Raw genomic sequence first — 19,218 nt, forward strand, 5'->3', positions numbered from 1 at the left:
ACCGTAACAGGTGTTATCCAGGGACACCAGGCAGCTATTCTCACAACCCACCCACCTCCCCTGGTTTGCTTCTCTGCTAGCTATCTGAACTGAGGAGATGCGCTCTGTGCTGGGCAGGAAGGCACTCACGCATGTGCGGTGCGGGCAACTCGAAACTTCGAGTTTCTTCAAGCAAGTCTGCTTGTGAGGCGTTCGCATCTGGGCTCCATCGATGACGTCACCCACTTGTGAGAATAGCTGCCTGCTGTTCCTGGATAACACCTGTTACGGTAAGTAACTGTGCTTTTTTGGACTAGAAACTTCATTTTTGCTCCAAACTTCATAGATGGCCACCTCAGGACAGGATGGCATGGATTCATGCCTTAAATGTGGTGGATAGCTTGTGGATTCACAGCTGTGTGTTATGTGCGCCACAGCCCGCAAGGGATGTGAACTATGCGTGGATGCCGCACTATCCTCAGGGGAGGTTCTAATTGCCTCCGATTCCACCGGAGATGCGTTTCCAGTGTCCGGGATGCCAAATTTGGGCAAGGAGGGCGCTTCTGTGAAACACAAGTGTAGTTCCGGGGATAAGTTTCCTAAGTCTTCAAAACACTCCAAATCGGAGTCCCGCAGATCGGCCCTGGCTGCTGAGGACTATTTTCTGCCGGAATTTGTGGATATGATGTATCAGGCTTTCATGCGAAAGTGGACTGTGACTGTGTCCCCCCCCCCCTCAGCCTCCGGTGTGACAGGCTGTGCTGGTCCGCCAGAAAGCCAGAGGCAACTTCCTGCTATTGCCTCACTGCCTACAGCAATTTCTATGCTGTTGCTGTCGCACAGCTCTTTGGCGGGCTCCGCAAAAGAGAATCTATAAAAATTCCAGGCTAAAAGAACTAGAGGAGTGAAGATACCATAAAGAATTTTAAAAATAATACAAGCACATTTAAACTAGAGTAAAGAGGGAGCCAATGAAGACTTTGAAGCAATGGTGTCACGTGATCAAACTTACGTTTCCCAAAATCAATCTTTAGCAGTAGTATTCTGGACCAGTTGTAATGTATAAAGGCAAGTTTTTGTAATACTGAAGTAGATAACATTACAATAATCGAGGTGCGATATGATTGACTGAACTAAAATAGAGAAGTGACGGTGATGAAAGAAATGTCTGACCTTCTTCAGCATATGCAGATTAAAAAAACATTTCTTAATCACAGAGTTAATTTGTTCCTTGAAAGAAAGCGAGGAGTCGAAAAGGACTCCCAGAATCTTGGCAGAAAACTCAATTTGTAAGGAAGATCAGAAGTCAATGTTACAGAACTAGGAAGGCAATCCAATTTTGGTCCTTGCCATAATAATTTGGTTTTAGATGCATTAAGTTTCATCCGGACAGACTGGGTCCACGTTTGAAGTTTAGAGATACAGAGATTTACTTTAGATACTAAATCAATAATGTTTGGATCTATCTCTATCACTATGAAAATGTCAACCGCATAAGTAAATAAAATTTTCCAAGTAGACAACTTAAAAATATTAAGGGTAGTCATATAAAGATTAAATAGAATTGGAGAGAGTGGAGAACCCTGAGGAACTCCACAGGAGGGCTGCCAAGAGTCGGAAGTATTACCTTCAAAATTCACTGAATAAGAGCGATAAAGAAGGAATTTAGAAAACCAGTCCAAAACTACTTGAAGACCTATATCTGAAAGTAATTGAAGGTACGTTAGATAGATTGTGAGCCCACTGGGACAGATAGGGAAAAATGTTTGAGTACCTGATTGTAAAACCTCTTAGAAAACTTTGATAGGCGGTATATAAAATCCTATTAAACTTAAACTTAATGAGAATATCGTGATGAACCACGTCAAACGCTGCAGATAGATCAAACTGGAGTAAAATAGAACATTTATTTTGAAAATGAATTTGTTGAATTTTTGAGAGAAGAGAAATCAGTAGGGTTTCGGTACCAAAATTAGAATGATACCCATGTTGAAATGGCTGAAGTAGAGAGAATTTCTCTAGGTAGTCGGTAAGATGGCTAGCTACACTTAATTCTAACATTTTTGTCAATACAGATATGTTAGCAATTGGACGATAGTGAGAAGGGACAGTAGGATCCAAATCCTCTTTTTTTTTAAAGAGGAGAAAGTGTTATTTGTCCCATAGAATGTGAAAAATAACCATTTTCCAAAGTAAAATTCAATAGAGCAGTTAGCCACATAATAGCTTGGGAAGGAATATTGAGAAATAGATAAGATGGGAAAGGATCCAGTGAGCATTTGCATTTTCTCATCCTTTCACATAGTCGGAGGACTTGAGATTCAGAAACTGAGGAAAATGAATGTCAAAAGCGATCAATTGGAATTTCCTCTGTAGAATGTTTGAAATGTATGGTAGAATATTCAATTTCACTTGTAGGAAAGGATTGTCTAATAAGGGAGATTTTATCTTGAAAGAAACAAGCTAAAGGAAATGAGAAATGATCAGTTTTAGATACAATATTAGTCAGAGAGTACCAGATCTTAAAAAGAGTGCTACTTTGATTGGTGGTCTTGGTTATTTTACAGCCATAATATTTTTTTGCTTTCCTAAGTTCAAGATTGTAGGATCTAAGTGCACATCTCCAATTCGATTTATCCAAATTAGATTGAGATCTTTTTCATTTCTTTTCTAACTTTCTACAGTTTCGCTTCAAAATTCTATGGGAGGGTAAGAACCATGGTGCATTCCGAGTTTCAGTGATCGATTTAGTAATAACTTGAACTAAAGAATGATAAGTGGATTCTGTGAAAGAATTCCATTTGGACCAGATTACATCAATAGGATCTTCCCTAGGGGAACAAGAGAGAGTAGTTAAAACTTGAGACCAGAAAAGTTCTGGACAAATTTTCTTTCTAAAAGTTACAGTTTTCTTCGATAATGATTGCGTTGAAATAAGGGACATAAAAATAGGAAGTGAGAACTCACCATGATAATGATCTGTCGAGGGGACTGGTTGCTGACGGACTGGATCTATAAAAGTCTGTTGAGCTGTATGATCAAAGAAACTAACAATATCCAAAGAATGACCTTTTTCATGGATGGAAGTAAAAGGTGAGCATGAAAAACCTAATGATTGAAGCAAAAGAACAAGATCAGAAACATCTCTATCAGTTTTGTCTTCTAGATGTAAGTTGAAGTTGCCTACCACCAAAAGTCTATGAAATTTCACGGTAGCATAAGCTATCGCATCTAGGACTGAAGAAGAAGATCTATTCCAGGAAATAGGAGGTCTATAAAAGAGAAGGATGCTAAGTGGGTAAGAAGAGCATTCGTCTTTAACTGATGCCAGCAAATATTCTAACTCTGGATTGCTGGCCTTTTCAAGTAGTTGAACATTAAAAAATGATTTAAATAAAAGAGCTAACCCACCACCTTTTTTGTTGTTTCTATAGGACAATAGACTCTTAAAACCCTGGGGCAGATATCGTTTTGAGTAAAAGTATCGTCCTGAGAAATCCATGATTCAGTAATGCACATAAAACCTTGATCTAACTCAGATAATAAGTCTTTAATTATCTGTTGTTTATTGCAGACAGATCTAGCATTGCAATAAAGGACTGGGACTAGAGTAAGAGAGTCTGATAGAACCTTTGAAACATTGTTATCTAGTAAAAGGGATTTAACAGTAGTTCAATTTCTAGGAAGAATTGATTTCTTCTGAAAAGGTTTTCTATTACCTATGATAATGGGGATTTTCTGACAGGGAAAAAGGAAGGGAGGCCTACTGCTGGACAGGGGGAGCAGAAAAAGGAAGGGAGGCCTACTGCTGGATAGGGGGAGCAGGAAAGAAGTGCTGATGGACAGGGGAAGAGGTGCTGATGGACGGGGGAAGAAAAAGGAAGGGAGGCCTACTGTTGGACAGGGGGAGCAGAAAAAGGAAGGGAGGCCTACTGCTGGATAGGGGGAGCAGGAAAGAAGTGCTGATGGACAGGGGAAGAGGTGCTGATGGACGGGGGAAGAAAAAGGAAGGGAGGCCTACTGTTGGACAGGGGGAACAGGAAAGAGGTGCTGCTGGACAGGGGGGAGGTAAAACAAAGGGAGAAGGGCTGCTGCTGGATAAGGGGAGCAGTAAAGGGGTGGTGGTGGACACAGCGGAGGTAAAAGGAAGGAAGAATGGACAGGGGGAGCAGACAAAGGGTGGTGGTGGACAGCCAAGGAAAAAGAAAGAAAGAAATACAGAATGCGGCTAAGGAGAGAGAGAGAAAGAAATAAAGGCAGACACACACACATATATTCTAGCACCTGTTAATGTAATGGGCTATAAGACTAGTAAGAGAATAAACAAGATCAAACAACACTCCAGTTTGCTTAAGCCATAGTTGTACAACAGAACTGCCCACTCTCTCCCAACATTTGCCCAGCCCCTTCATTCTTTTGAAAGAAGTGCCCCTCCCCAAACATGCTCCCTTCTGCACCCTCCCCTCCCCCCCCACCCTGTGGCAATCTATGGAGCAAGAATCCCTTGAGTACCTACTGACCCATTCATAACTCATTAAGCAAGATACTGCACCCTCTCGGATGCAACTGCGTTAAATAGGGCCCCCAGACTTTCTTGTAGAGTCTCCTCCCCTTCCATTTCCCTCGGACATCCCTGGCCTCCCAACTGGCCAATTAATGAATCAAATTATACCAGTGCCAATATAGGTGTATTGTTTGATCTCCATTATTGCAAAATACACTTGCACGCTACCAAACACATTTTGCAACATAACAGTTGTTGCTGCAGGCAATACCCCAAATGCTTGCAGGACATCCAATACCAGTTGGGAGACTGTTCCCTAGATAGGCTTGTATATGATCCTGCTCATAAATCCTACTATTTGGCTTCAGAATTGTCTAATTCAGGGGCATTGCCAAAAAGCATGTTCTAAGGTATTGCTGTCCCGTCCACATTTTACACAAAAGTCTGTAACTATCCCCCCCACTACAATATAATTGGTGGGTGTAATAACCCCTCATTAATACTCGGTAATAGCATTCGCGCAACCAGGTACATTATGCCAATTCAGGAATACCCCAAAAATTAACATGTAGGTCCCACTGTGACAAGTCTAGGCCCAATTTAAAGTCAATTGCTCCATTGACAAAGAACTAGAAATATAAAGACTAACTAGAATATATGGGAAGAATTGGCTCTTATATCCTCCCATGTCTAGAAAACCCATCTCTCTGCTAGATCCCAACCATAGCTGAGATCTAAAGCTATATCCATACCAAACGAATATATAAATTGAAAAAAAAATTATTTCAAACTCATATTGGGGCACCTTTTTTCTATTCATAATGAATAAAATACAAGACTCTAAGCCCTAGGTGCCAACAACTGAATGGAAACCTCTCAAATTAAAATAAAACGTTTTTTTTTGCCAAAGTGAGGATTTGGCTCCATTATATTCCAACAACATTAAGGGTCCTTTTACTAAGTAGTGGTAAGCACTAACACATGCTTACCATCGATTAAAATTCAAAGAAGCAGGGAATGCTCAGGAGCCACTCGTTAACTGCGGGCTAGGTGCATGCCAACCACGCGCTAAAAATACTTTTAGTGCAGAGGCATGCTTCATGCTAATCGGTTAGTGTATGGGCATTGGTGTGTGCCGACCAATTAGTGCATAGAAACATAGAAATAGACGGCAGATAAGGGCCACTGCCCACCAAGTCTGCCCACCCCAATAACCCTCCCCTACCTTTCTCTGTGAAGAGATCCCACGTGGTGATCCCATTTTGACTTAAAATCAGGCACGCTCCTGGCCTCGACCACCTGCAGTGGAAGATTATTCCAGTGATCAACCACCCTCTCGGTGAAGAAGTATTTCCTGGTGTCACCGTGTAGTTTTCCGCCCCTGATTTTCCACGGATGCCCTCTTGTTGCCGTGGGGCCTTTGAAAAAGAAGATATCCTCCTCCACCTCTATACGGCCCGTGAGATATTTAAACGTCTCGATCATGTCCCCCCTCTCTCTGCGTTCCTCGAATGAGTATAGCTGCAATATTTTCAGCCTTTCCTCATACGGGAGATCCTTGAGCCCCGAGACCATCCGGGTGGCCATACACTGGACCGACTCAAGTCTCAGCACATCTTTGCAGTAATGCGGCCTCCAAAATTGTACACAGTACTCCAGATGGGGTCTCACCATGGATCTGTACAATGGCATAATGACTTTGGGCTTCCGGCTGACGAAACCCCTATGTATACAACCTATGATTTGTCTAGCCTTAGATGAAGCTTTCTCCACTTGCTTGGCAGTCTTCATGTCCTCACTAATGATCACCCCTAAGTCACGTTCTGCTACAGTCCTTTGTAGGATTTTACCATTAAAGGTGTACGTCTTGCGTGGATTTTGGCTGCACAGATGCATGACTTTACATTTTTCGGTATTGAAACTGAGTTACCAGGTCCTGGACCAGTGCTCCAGTAGGAGTAGGTCGTGCACCATACTGTCAGGCATTGAGTTTCCGTCTGGCCCTGTGCTTTGGTCTGACGTGTTCCTGCCTACTACATTGCATAGTTTGGTGTCATCGACGAATAGCGCTATTTTACCTTGAAGTCCCTCAGCCAAGTCCCAAGTGTGGGAGCCTTTATAGCCTACAAAATAGGTGGTGGTAAGGGCTCATTCGCTAATGGCCATGCACTAATTTTGAAATTAGCTCATAGCCATTAAGACAGACAGCCAAACTGCAGCCATTTTAGAGCCATGTTAAAAATCAGCCTTCACATTTGGGAAACCCACCTGCTAAAAATAGCCCCTAAATTAAGTAGTCTATTACATCAAACAAAAATAATGTTTTTAAAAGAAGTATGAAGAGATCATTATATATTACTAGCTGATGCCCCGGCGTTACACTGGTATTTAATTATAGCAATAACACAGTAAATGGATTCAAATAAAGATACTTTATAGTGGTGAATGAAATTATTTTTTTACAGCTTTATAAAAAGTACAATATTCAAATTATAATGTGAAATATTTGACAAAATGAATACAATACAACTAACACAAAACTTGATTATAAACAACATTTTTAGTTTCACCTCCAGGAGCAAGAACATATAAATTCTTGGGTGAAGAGACCCCCAGAACATATCACCCCAGGTAGTGAGGGATCTGCATACCAAGTTTCGTTGAAATCGGTCAAGCCGTTTTTGATTTACTGTGAGAATGGCAGCTGTTTACATTTTTTCCATTGACATGAATGGGTGAAATCTGATTTTCTGTTTGTAGCTCCGCCCACGTGTGCAGGTGGGCCGCGAGACCCCCAGAACATATCACCCCAGGTAGTGAGGGATCTGCATACCAAGTTCCGTTCTAATCGGTCAAGCCGTTTTTGAATTACTGTGAGAATGGCAGCTTTTTACTTTTTTTCCATTGACATGAATGGGTGAAATCTGATGTTCTGTTTGTAGCTCCGCCCACGTGTGCAGGTGGGCCGCGAGACCCCCAGAACATATCACCCCAGGTAGTTGTAATTACTGTGAGAATGGCAGCTTTTTACATTTTTTCCATTGACATGAATGGGTGCAATCTGATTTTCTGTTTGTAGCTCCGCCCACGTGTGCAGGTGGGCCGCGAGACCCATAAGAACATAAGAACTGCCTTCTCCGGATCAGACCTTCGGTCCATCAAGTCCGGCGATCCGCACACGCGGAGGCCCTGCCAGGTGTACACCTGGCTTAATTTATAGTCCACCATATCCTTATATGCCTCTCTTAAGAAGATATGCATCTAGTTTGCTCTTGAAGCCTAGGACGGTCGATTCTGTCATAATCTCCTCTGGGAGGGCATTCCAGGTGTCAACCACTCTCTGAGTGAAGCAGAACTTCCTGACATTAGTCCTGAACCTGTCCCCCCTTAGCTTCATTACATGTCCTCTAGTCCGTGTCTATGGTTGATTGCCAATAGGTAATTTAAGCAAGGTGAAGGGGTGGGACTTGCTATACCGCTTTTTCCATGTGGTTACAATCAAAGTGGGGAATATGTGGTACAGTGGTTAGAGCTACAACCCCAGCACCCTGCTCCTTGTAACCCAAGAACATATCACCCCAGGTAGTGAGGGATCTGCATTAGAGAATGACACGGTGGCGGTTTAACCGCGGCCACCGCATTTTAGCCGCGGGTCACCCGTCGAAACGGGGAACGAAAACTAGCAGTCGCTGTGGCGAAGAGGACAAGGCCATTCACCGCCCGTGGGGTGGTGAATGGTCTTGTCCCCGCAGTGAGGCATGAAGGATCGCGCGGTCCCCGAAGCACACACCCGCCTGCCCAATCGATCCTAGTGTTTAGCCAGCTCTTTCCCTTCTCCTCACCTTAGTTTGTAGGTTTTCTTTTTCGGCGACCCGCACGCTATCAGAGAGCCGCGCACCCCTGCTGCTCAGTTTCGATCTTCTGCTCTGACGCAACCAGAAACAGGAAGTTACAGCAGAGCAGAAGATTGAACACTGAGCAGCCGCGCGTGCGCGGCTCTTTGGGAAAGCGTGCATGTCGCCGAAAAACAAAACCTACAAACTAAGGTGAGGAGAAGGGAGAGAGCTGGCTAAACAGTAGGATCGATTGGGCAGGCGGGTGGTGGCTGCGGGAACCGTGCGATCTCTCGTGTTCCCGGCTCAAATTGGAAGGAGGGAGTGAAAGGGAAAAGGATTCTGGGCCAAGGGGATGAAGACAGAAAGAAAAACCCACAGCAGGAAAGAAAGGGAAGGACAGGCAGGTGAGCCAGATGCTAGAAGCAAGGGGGGGGAGGGGAAGAAAGAGGGAAAAAAAGCTAGATGGGGTTGAAAAGAAGAGACACACTGGTATGGAAGAGGAAGATAGGGGAAATCTGGACACAGGAAGGTAACAGAAAGAGGGGAAATTATGTGCATGGGGCATAGGGACAGTGACATAAAGGGGACATGCCATGGGGATGGTATATGGACACAGGGGGGGGGGGGCAATGACAGATACATAGGGGAGATATTAGAAATGGAGAAAATAGGAGCACAGAAGCGAGATGGTTTGTGGGGATGGGACAGGGACCGAGCTTGCAGGCTCCAGTGGCTTGCACAAATTACATTGTAACTTGCCATGAAAATAAGAGGGAGGAAGGTAGATAGATAGGCCATGCGAGAGAAGGGTAGTATAAGCATAAGCATAAGCAATGCCTCTGCCGGGTCAGACCTGAGGTCCATCGTGCCTAGCAGTCCACTCACGCGGCCCAACAGGTCCAGGACCTGTGCAATAATCCTCTATCTATACCCCTCTATCCCCTTTTCCAACAGGAAATTGTCCAATCCTTTCTTAAACCCTAGTACCGTACTCTGCCCTATTATGTCCTCTGTAAGCGCATTCCAGGTGTCCACCACCCGCTGAGTAAAGAAAAACTTCCTAGCATTTGTTTTGAATCTATCCCCTTCCAATTTTTCCAAGTACCCTCTTGTTCTTTTATGCTTTGAAAATTTGAAGAATCTATCTCTCTCTACTTTCTCTATGCCCTTCATGATCTTGTAGGTCTCTATCATGTCTCCTCTGAGTCTCCGCTTTTCCAGGGAGAAGAGCTCCAGCCTCTCCAATCTTTCAGTGTATGAAAGGTTTTCCATGCCCTTAATCATTCGTATCGCTCTCCTCTGGACCCTCTCAAGTATTGCCATATTCTTCTAAAGGTACGGCGACCAATACTGAACACAGTACTCCAGGTGCGGGTGCACCATTGCCCGGTACAACGGCAGGATGACTTCTTTTGTTCTGGTCGTAATACCATTTTTAATAATACCTAACATTCTGTTTGCCTTCTTCGTGGCTGCTGCGCATTGCGCCGTTGACTTCATTGTTGTATCCACCAGTACACCCAAATCTCTTTCAAGGTTACATAGTAACATAGTAACATAGTAGATGATGGCAGATAAAGAACCGAATGGTCCATCCAGTCTGCCCAACCTGATTCAATTTAAATTTTTTTTTTTTTTCTTCTTAGCTATTTCTGGGCGAGAATCCAAAGCTTTACCCGGTACTGTGCTTGGGTTCCAACTGCCGAAATCTCTGTTAAGACTTACTCCAGCCCATCTACACCCTCCCAGCCATTGAAGCCCTCCCCTGCCCATCCTCCTCCAAACAGCCATACACAGACGCAGATCGTACAAGTCTGCCCAGTAACTGGCCTAGTTCAATCTTTAATATTATTTTCTGATTCTAAATCTTCTGTGTTCATCCCATGCTTCTTTGAATTCAGTCACAGTTTTACTCTCCACCACCTCTCTCGGGAGCGCATTCCAGGCATCCACCACCCTCTCCGTAAAGTAGAATTTCCTAACATTGCCCCTGAATCTACCACCCCTCAACCTCAAATTATGTCCTCTGGTTTTACCATTTTCCTTTCTCTGGAAAAGATTTTGTTCTACGTTAATACCCTTTAAGTATTTGAACGTCTGAATCATATCTCCCCTGTCTCTCCTTTCCTCTAGGGTATACATATTCAGGGCTTCCAGTCTCTCCTCATACGTCTTCTGGTGCAAGCCTCCTATCATTTTCGTCGCCCTCCTCTGGACCGCCTCAAGTCTTCTTACGTCTTTCGCCAGATACGGTCTCCAAAACTGAACACAATACTCCAAGTGGGGCCTCACCAATGACCTGTACAGGGGCATCAACACCTTCTTCCTTCTACTGACTACGCCTCTTTATACAGCCCAGAATCCTTCTGGCAGCAGCCACTGCCTTGTCACACTGTTTTTTCGCCTTTAGATCTTCGGACACTATCACCCCAAGGTCCCTCTCCCCGTCCGTGCATATCAGCTTCTCTCCTCCCAGCATATACGGTTCCTTCCTATTATTAATCCCCAAATGCATTACTCTGCATTTCTTTGCATTGAATTTTAGTTGCCAGGCATTAGACCATTCCTCTAACTTTTGCAGATCCTTTTTCATATTTTCCACTCCCTCTTCGGTGTCTACTCCACGTGTGCAGGTGGGCCGCGAGACCCCCAGAACATATCACCCCAGGTAGTGAGGGATCTGCATACCAAGTTCCGTTCTAATCGGTCAAGCCGTTTTTGAATTACTGTGAGAATGGCAGCTTTTTACTTTTTTTCCATTGACATGAATGGGTGAAATCAGATGTTCTGTTTGTAGCTCCGCCCACGTGTGCAGGTGGGCCGCGAGACCCCCAGAACATATCACCCCAGGTAGTTGGAATTACTGTGAGAATGGCAGCTTTTTACATTTTTTCCATTGACATGAATGGGTGAAATCTGATTTTCTGTTTGTAGCTCCGCCCACGTGTGCAGGTGGGCCGTGAGACCCCAGAACATATCACCCCAGGTAGTGAGGGATCAGCATACCAAGTTTTGTTCAAATCGGTCAAGCCGTTTTTGAATTACTGTGAGAATGGCAGCTTTTTACATTTTTTCCATTGACATGAATGGGTGAAATCTGATTTTCTGTTTGTAGCTCCGCCCACGTGTGCAGGTGGGCCGCGAGACCCCCAGAACATATCACCCCAGGTAGTGAGGGATCTGCATACCAAGTTTCGTTCAAATCGGTCAAGCCGTTTTTGCGTGATCGCGGCACATACACACACACATACACACATACATACCTCCGATTTTATATATATATAGATTGGAACAACCGAGTTTTTAATAGCTCAAGGAAACTAGACTAGAATCAAATTACACTTGTTTTTAACAGAAGATAATGCCGCAAAACTGTATAAAAGACTTTATTTTTCCTCTGAGTTCATGATAAACTATCAAGCAAAAAAACCAAAATAACAAGTTTGTTTGCATTGAGGAGTAGTGGCTCGTGGCCAGCAGGGGGTGATGTTTATGGGACGGTAATGGAATGGATGTCAGAACATGATAAGTGCAGTATTTTTTGTGGAGTTTTTCTACAAAAGCGCCTGTTTTTCGTATGATTCTGGGTAATTCTAGTTAGATACAAACATCTGTGTCAGTTAAGGACCACGCCCAAATAGAAGCGTACGAAAAAAGGGTGAATAAAAATCTAAATATAATGTAGCTAAGGCCAGAAGAAAAACACACTAAAGATTAAAATAAGGGAAAGAATGGTGTTTTTTTAAAAATGTATTTTGTTGTTGGGTCAGATCAGAAAGGAAACTAATGGAATCCATTTTGGGTTCTCTGTGTTTACTATAGCTGCTCTGTCTTTGGACACCATTTTGGGCCAGTGACTAGTTTCTGTCTTCTTTGTCCTCTCTGAGTTTTCCCGCTCTCAGCATCGTGGTGTTAATTAATACCACATGTGCTGTAGACTGGCTAGGAAGATAACGTGTCCTAAACTAAGATATAAAATGCATTAAGTATGAATGGCCGAGTTATGAATGAATGGGGCCCCTGGAGTGATTTATGTATGACTGTGTGTTGAACAAAGGACTGAGTTTTGAAAAAACATATTTATATATTTTTGCAACCTAAAGAAATCCTACAACAACATCTGGAAGTAATTAGAGTCAGAGACTGCTGTTCCAGTCTCAAGCATAGGAAGGGGGGCATTGGAAGCCCACGCTTAGCCCTGTGTCGATGTAACATGAAGCTGTCAGTTCAGGGAGGGGGGGGAGACCAGCTCCTCCTCCTCCTCCTCTAGGCTAGGTTTTCTGTGTGCAGAATCCATAGCCTGTCAGCTTTCCTCCTCCAGAGTAAGATTTCTGTGTAAGGCTATGCAATGTGAACCTGTCAATTTAGGAAGGGCTGAGAATTTCTCAGCACCCTGTTAATAATTGTAGATTCTCTTGAATATGTTATAATGTTAATTCAGAAAACAAATGTACTGTTCTAAAACTTTGTCTAACTTTTAAACGTGGAGGAATTTTTCTTTGTCCAACTTTTAAGACCACCTCTTTTGTGAAATGTTATTGGTTGTCAAACTTGATGATGTCACTAAGCCAAAAGTTATATAATAGAATGACCGGAGATATGAAAACGAGACCGTTATGAGAAGGCCAGCATTTGGCCATTATAATGATCTCCCATTAGCGCAACTGTTAAGCAATTATGCTTGATTCTTTTGATCTCATAATGGAAAAATAGAAACAATAATTCAATAAATCTTGGTTATAATTTTTGAAAACCTTGCGCTGGTGTCATTTTGCATGTGTTATTATTTTCAAACCGAAGCTTTCAAAGAGGCGTCGATGTCCCTTGCTCAGCATGAAGCAGTCTGCCTGGTCTACCAGTAGAGCATAGACATATATGATTAGATACAATTTATATGGTATGAGCTAATTTAAGAATCCTCTATAATAAAACCCTAAGCGTGCATGCACATTTACAACACCGTGATCCCTGCCGCTGTGGTGTTCAAGTTTAAGTTTCAAGTTTATTAATATTTTGATATACCAACCATCACAAGTATCTGATCGGTTTATAATAGTAAGAAATACAAATTATTTTTAAAAAATTATATAAATTAAAAGCAAAAAATAAAAATGAGGGAGTAAGACTTAATTACAAAGGGTATGAGACATAAGGGAGAGGAGGGAAGGGCAAGTTTTTAAATTACATTGTATAAATAAAAATAAAATGAGGAAAAAAGGAGAGGATAAAACGAGAGGAAAAAATGAAGTATTGCTTCCTGGAAGCATTTTTGTTGTCCTGTTTTTATTTATGAACTTAATTGAAATTTTGATAAGCATCTTTAAAGAGGAATGTCTTAAGGAGTGTTTTGAATTTGTTTAAGGAATTTTCAGAACGAAGATTCGTTGGCATGGCATTCCAAAGGGAGGGCGCGACAACAGAGAAAATGGTGTTTCTGGTATAATATAAATCTTTGATTGGAGGGACTGTTAATAAGTTCTGATTGGTGGACCTGAGGGCTCTGGAAGGGGTGTGTGGAATTAGATGTTTGTCAAGGAAGGCAGGCTGATGAGAAACTGGTAACCAGTGAGATTCTCGTAGTAGGTGGGGGGTGACATGGTCATATTTTTTTAGCATTATAAATGAGTTTGATCGCTGTATTTTGAATTAGTTGTATTCGATGGGTTTCTTTTTGGGTTATTCCATGATAGAGTGAGTTACAGTAATCTATATGTGAAATGATCAGAGAGTAGATTAGGGTTTGAATAGAGGGGGTTTCTAAAACTGAGGTTATGGACCAAATTAGGCGGAGTTTATAAAAACAGTTTTTAGTCATGGAGCTATTTTGATCATGATAATTGAGATCTTTATCAAAGGTGATTCCCAGGAGTTTGAGTTTGGACTCGATTTGTAAGGAAACAGAATGAATAGATATTTGTCCAACTAGGGAATCATTGTTTTTGATTGGAAATAAAGTCCCTCTAGATTTTGCTACGTTTAGTGAGAGTCTATTATTTCTGAGCCATGTGCTTATTTTATCCAATTTGAGATTAATTTCTAGAATGTCATTGGGATTTGAAGGATTAATAGGATGAAGAAGCTGAATATCATAAGCATAAGCAAACGGAGTGAAACCAATGGATTGTGCAAGAGTCAAAAGAGGGGCTAAGAAGACATTGAATAGTAGGGGAGAAAGGATTGAGCCTTGTGGAATACCACAGGTTTGAGAAATGGGGAGGAAGTAGTTCCTTTAAAATGGACTTGGAAATTCCGGTCAGCGAAATAAGAAGAAAACCAGAGAAGAGCTGAATCAGTGTCTGACTCTGTGGCCGTATTCTATTTGCGACGCATGGCGCACGTGGCGGTTGGAAGCCGGCCTACACGGGAAAAAACCCCCACGCTGCCCACAGGAAATAGGAAGTGAAGGACCGCTGCACACAGTTGTGCAATCAACACTAACGTCCGTTTCGGGGGGGGGGGGGGAGAAATTGAGCACTCTGGAGCAGGAGGACAGGGAGAGAGTGTAAGTGCTGGAGATAGGCGCCACTGCAGGCACCCCAGCAACGGGAAGAGGAGGAGAGGGCCCGATGATAGGGAGAGACCGCTGGAATTGGTACTGCTGGACAGAGGGAAGGTAAAAGGAAGGGATAATGGCTACTATTGGACAGGGGGAGCAGGGAAGGGGTGCTGTTGAACAGGGGTGAAGTAAAAGTTAGGGAGAAGCGCTACTGCTGGACAGGGGGAGCAGGGAAGAGGTGCTGCTGGACAGGGGGGAGGTAAAACCAATGGAGAAGAGGGGAGGTAAAAGTAAGGGAAAAGGCCTACTGCTAGACAGTGGAAGCAGAGAAGGGGGGTTGTTGCTGGACAGGGGGAGAAAAAAAGTAAGGAAGAAGGGCTGCTAGCACCCGTTAATGTAACGGGCTAAAAAACTAGTAAAACATAAAATCCTTAAATTCTATATTTGCTCTGATCTTTCATAAGGGGAAGGTGGCCTAGAGCAAAAAACACAAGTCTGTTATGTCTGCCTGCTGACAAACCTTCACATTGACTGCACTCCTACCTGCTGGTTGGGACCTTTGACCAATAACCAGAGACTTCCTTTCTTCCCTTGGAGGGGCAGTGGTGCCTGCTTACTGTCTTCTACCTAACTCAGGCAGCCGGATATAACCAATCATCATCCATGTTTTCTTTCTCCCCTGGTATTCCAACAGATATGAATCTTTGCAGTGTTTGGGGTTCAGCAAGTACGTTCCCCTACTTGAAGGGAAAGCACATTGGGGAGATTTCTTGCCCTTAACCAATTTAAGCCTATATAGCAGGGGTGACCAAATGGTCGATCGCGATCGACCAGTAGATCGCAAAGGCAACGCGAGTCAATCGTGTTGCCTTTGTGATCTTTTTCTCCCTGCTGCTTCCCCAAGCCAGCCTGGTGCGTACAAGCGTCAGATTCACAAGACTTCACCTCTGACGTGAATTCTGACGTCGGAGAGGAAGATCTGGACCAGCCAATCACTGCCTGGCTGGCCTGGAACTTCCTCCCTGATGTTAGAATTGATGTCGGAGGTGAAGTCTTGTGGGCCCGGTGCTTGTATGCGCCAGGCCTGGCTCGGGGAAGCAGCAGGGAGAAATCAACATGGTGGCTTGGGGGTGGGGGTAGGGAAAGAATCGGGGAAGTGGAGAAATCGGCACAATGGCTTGGGGGGGGCAGGGGAGAGAGAAAGAAAGGCAGAAAAAAAGAGGGGGCCAGGGGGAGAGAGAAAAGAAAGGTAGAAAGAAAGAGGGGGCAGGGGGAGAGAGAAAAAAAGAAATATTGGCTTTACAGAAGAAGGAAGTGCAACCAGAGACTCATGAAATCACCAGACAAAAAGGTAGGAAAAATGATTTTATTTTCAATTTAGTGATCAAAATGTGTCCATTTTGAGAATTTATATCTGCTGTCTATATTTTGTACTATGGCCCCCTTTTACTAAACCACAATAGCGGTTTTTAGCGCTGGAAGATAATTACAGTGTGCTTTGTGTTTTTTTAAATTTTATTGTTGGTAGATAGATCATTTTGACTTGATCAAAATGTAGCTCGCAAGCCAAAAAAGTGTGGGCAGCCCTGCTATATAGTATAATGAAATCTCATAACTATGCTAATCTGTTTGCCGGTGATATATAACCTCTACTGTTGCAGGAACGTTGAATCACATCGGAATAGAATCAGTGAGTTTCTATTTGAACAACTCAAAGAAAAACTAGAAAATGAGGATGAGCGTATTGCTAGATCAGTTGCGGAACTTGAAGAAAACAAAGAACAAGAAAACCGACGAAAGGAAGAAAAACAAAAGAGAGACCTAAAAGCAATTGCAGAACACAGAGAAGCCATGGTAAAGAAATGGGAAGAACCTGCAATATGTGGACTTAGAGTGACAGTAGTACTAGTAGTTAGGTTATTAAAATGCCTGTTTTCTAGCACTATTACCATATTTTCACGCATATAACGCGCGCGTTATACACGATTTTTACAAACCGTGCATAACCGTGCGCGTTATACGTGTGAGCGCGTTTTACAACTTTTTTTTTTCAATCCGATCCGGCATCCCCCCTGCGAACCAGCATCCTCCCCCCTGCTCGCGTCACACCCCCTCCCCCGCGATCCTACATTCCCCCCCAGTACTGCAAAACATCTCTTACCCGATTGGGCACCGGCACCAGCACCAATGCACAGGATGTGCCAGTGCCAGTGCCCGAAGATCCTCCCTCGTTGGGTTGGGCTGGGCTGGGCAGTGCGGTGATAGAGAGATCCTCCTTCTTCCTGCGCCGGGCTGGACTAGGCTTTGAGCATTTGCGCATGCTCAAAGCCTTCTGGTCTCGCTCTCTCCGAAATAAAAAAAAAAAAAGATCTCCTTTTTTTGTCTTGAGATATATATTTGTATACCGTAGAGCAGTGGTTTCTAAACCAATCCTGGAGGACACCCAGGATATCCACAATGAATATTCATTGATTACCAAAAATCACTATAACTGGAAAATTAATTTGAAATAAACTTCCCAATATACTGTATATTACTATATTACAAAACCAAAGAAGCTTTTTATGAGATAAATCTGTATGCAGTGCAAATGTCTCATGCGTATTCATTGTAGTATCATGAAAATCAAACTATTAAAAGCGTGGAAGAAGTTTTTAGCGCCGGCCAATGTGCTGAATGCTCTGTGCTGCTCCAGTGTTCATAGGAACTCTATGACCGTCAGAGCAGTGCAGAGCATTCAGCGTGTTGACTGGCGCTAAAAATCTCTTCCACACTTTTGTAAAAGGAGGGGTAAGACATGTTTGGGTATATTTGGAATAAAGGGCATGTACTGTTGTGGTCATACCCTAATTTTACATTTTCTCTCCCTAAAGACACTGCTTAGAATGTTCATGTTGTTTTTATGACATATCAAAGTGACACTTGCATTGTGTTCCGATTAAAGTCATCAAAGCAGCACCCTGATAGGAGTGACAAAGGATGAAGCAGGAGGAGCTTTAAAAAAAAAAAAGTGAACCTCTAGTATTTCCAGATAGATAAAATATAAATTAGAATGAAAAAGCCAAAAAACAAATTGATACAGGCAGAATGATTACCAATTTGGAAATATGAGAAGTATGATCTAGTATCATAAACAATAGTAGCAGTAGATTCTGATGATTTGATTGGTGACTGTGAATTGTGACTCGAGGATAATTGAGGTTTGTTTTTTTTCAAAATCTGAGTGTACCATCTAATAGAAAAGAGTTTCTTGATTATCAGTGTCACTATTACTTTTTTATATATATAGAGGCAAAGAAAAGAGAAACAAGAAAAAGAAGACAAACTTCAGGCAGTACAGAACCTTCAAGCCATACAAGAAGCAGATTGGTACTTTTTGGAACAACAGAAAGAAAAAATGAAAAAAGTGAAGGATGATTGCATGGAACAACAAAATTATATTATTCAGCAAATGGTAACTAGATGAAAACATATAAATGATCTATTTATATCTGGGCCTAGTAATAATCATGCATTTAAAACTGTTTTTGGATAAACTATTCAAAGAAAGCTGTACCTGTTTTGTCGTGAGAAATAATGTATCTCAGTACATCAACAAGGCAGATTAGATTTTAAGGTTCATCAGCAGAGCAATACTAATGTACCCTAAATTTCACTGGATTTTGTTTTATTTGTTTAAAAATTTTACTTACATCTCAAGTATCAACACTTGAAAACAGAAATATAATGCTATCCATTCTGAGGTAATAATAGTAAAATTGCAAAACACTAATAAGGAAAATAAACAGCAATAGTTTGCGTTAACAGCCCCCAAAAAGGAAATTAGAAGAAGGGCATAGGAGCATGAATAGGAAGGACAACCTATTCCACAATGTTCAACCAAATAAAGGAAAATTTCTTCCATACACTTTAAAGGTGCATATTGAGACACTTATTTAGAAGAGACCACATCCATATTAGAAGAAGATGACTACTGTTGGAAGTGGAGGTGTCCTAGATTCCAGAAAATTTCTTACATGTACTGGATCAGTAAACACAAGTATCTCCGAGGGCTAAAACTTGAGGTTTAATGGCCATAGGGCCTTTCTCCTCATCTGCATAGACCTGGAGAGATAGCAGAGTTACTCACTGTAGTAGATGTTCTCAAAGGACAACAGGTATATAATCTCACATATGGGTGATGTCATCCACGGAACTTGGTATGTCAAAATGCAGTGGCGTACTAAGGGGGGGGGGGGGGGGGCGGTCCGCCCCGGGTGCCAGCCATGAGGGGGTGTTCCCGGCCTTGCCGTTCATTCCCCCCCACCCAACCCCGAAGGACCGCTCGCCCCACTGACCTTCCTGCACCACCTGTGAAGCAGCCCGCAGCAGGATCGCGACTTCAGCGATACCTGAGCTGCTTG

At 42.8% G+C, this 19,218-nt stretch overlaps 1 protein-coding gene across 2 annotated transcripts in view; it reads left to right on the forward strand.

Annotated features, from left to right (window-relative positions):
- Window positions 1-19,218, forward strand: part of CCDC173 (coiled-coil domain containing 173) — a 127,316-nt gene that overhangs the window by 88,053 nt on the left and 20,045 nt on the right. For both annotated transcript variants that reach the window (XM_033945275.1, XM_033945274.1), the window contains 2 exons: window positions 16,477-16,669; window positions 18,105-18,269. In XM_033945275.1, coding sequence (XP_033801166.1) covers window positions 16,477-16,669; window positions 18,105-18,269 — 358 coding nt within the window. The remainder of the gene's footprint in view (window positions 1-16,476; window positions 16,670-18,104; window positions 18,270-19,218) is intronic.

This window comes from Geotrypetes seraphini, chromosome 5 (assembly GCF_902459505.1).
Source record: "Geotrypetes seraphini chromosome 5, aGeoSer1.1, whole genome shotgun sequence".
Lineage (NCBI taxonomy): Eukaryota > Metazoa > Chordata > Amphibia > Gymnophiona > Dermophiidae > Geotrypetes > Geotrypetes seraphini.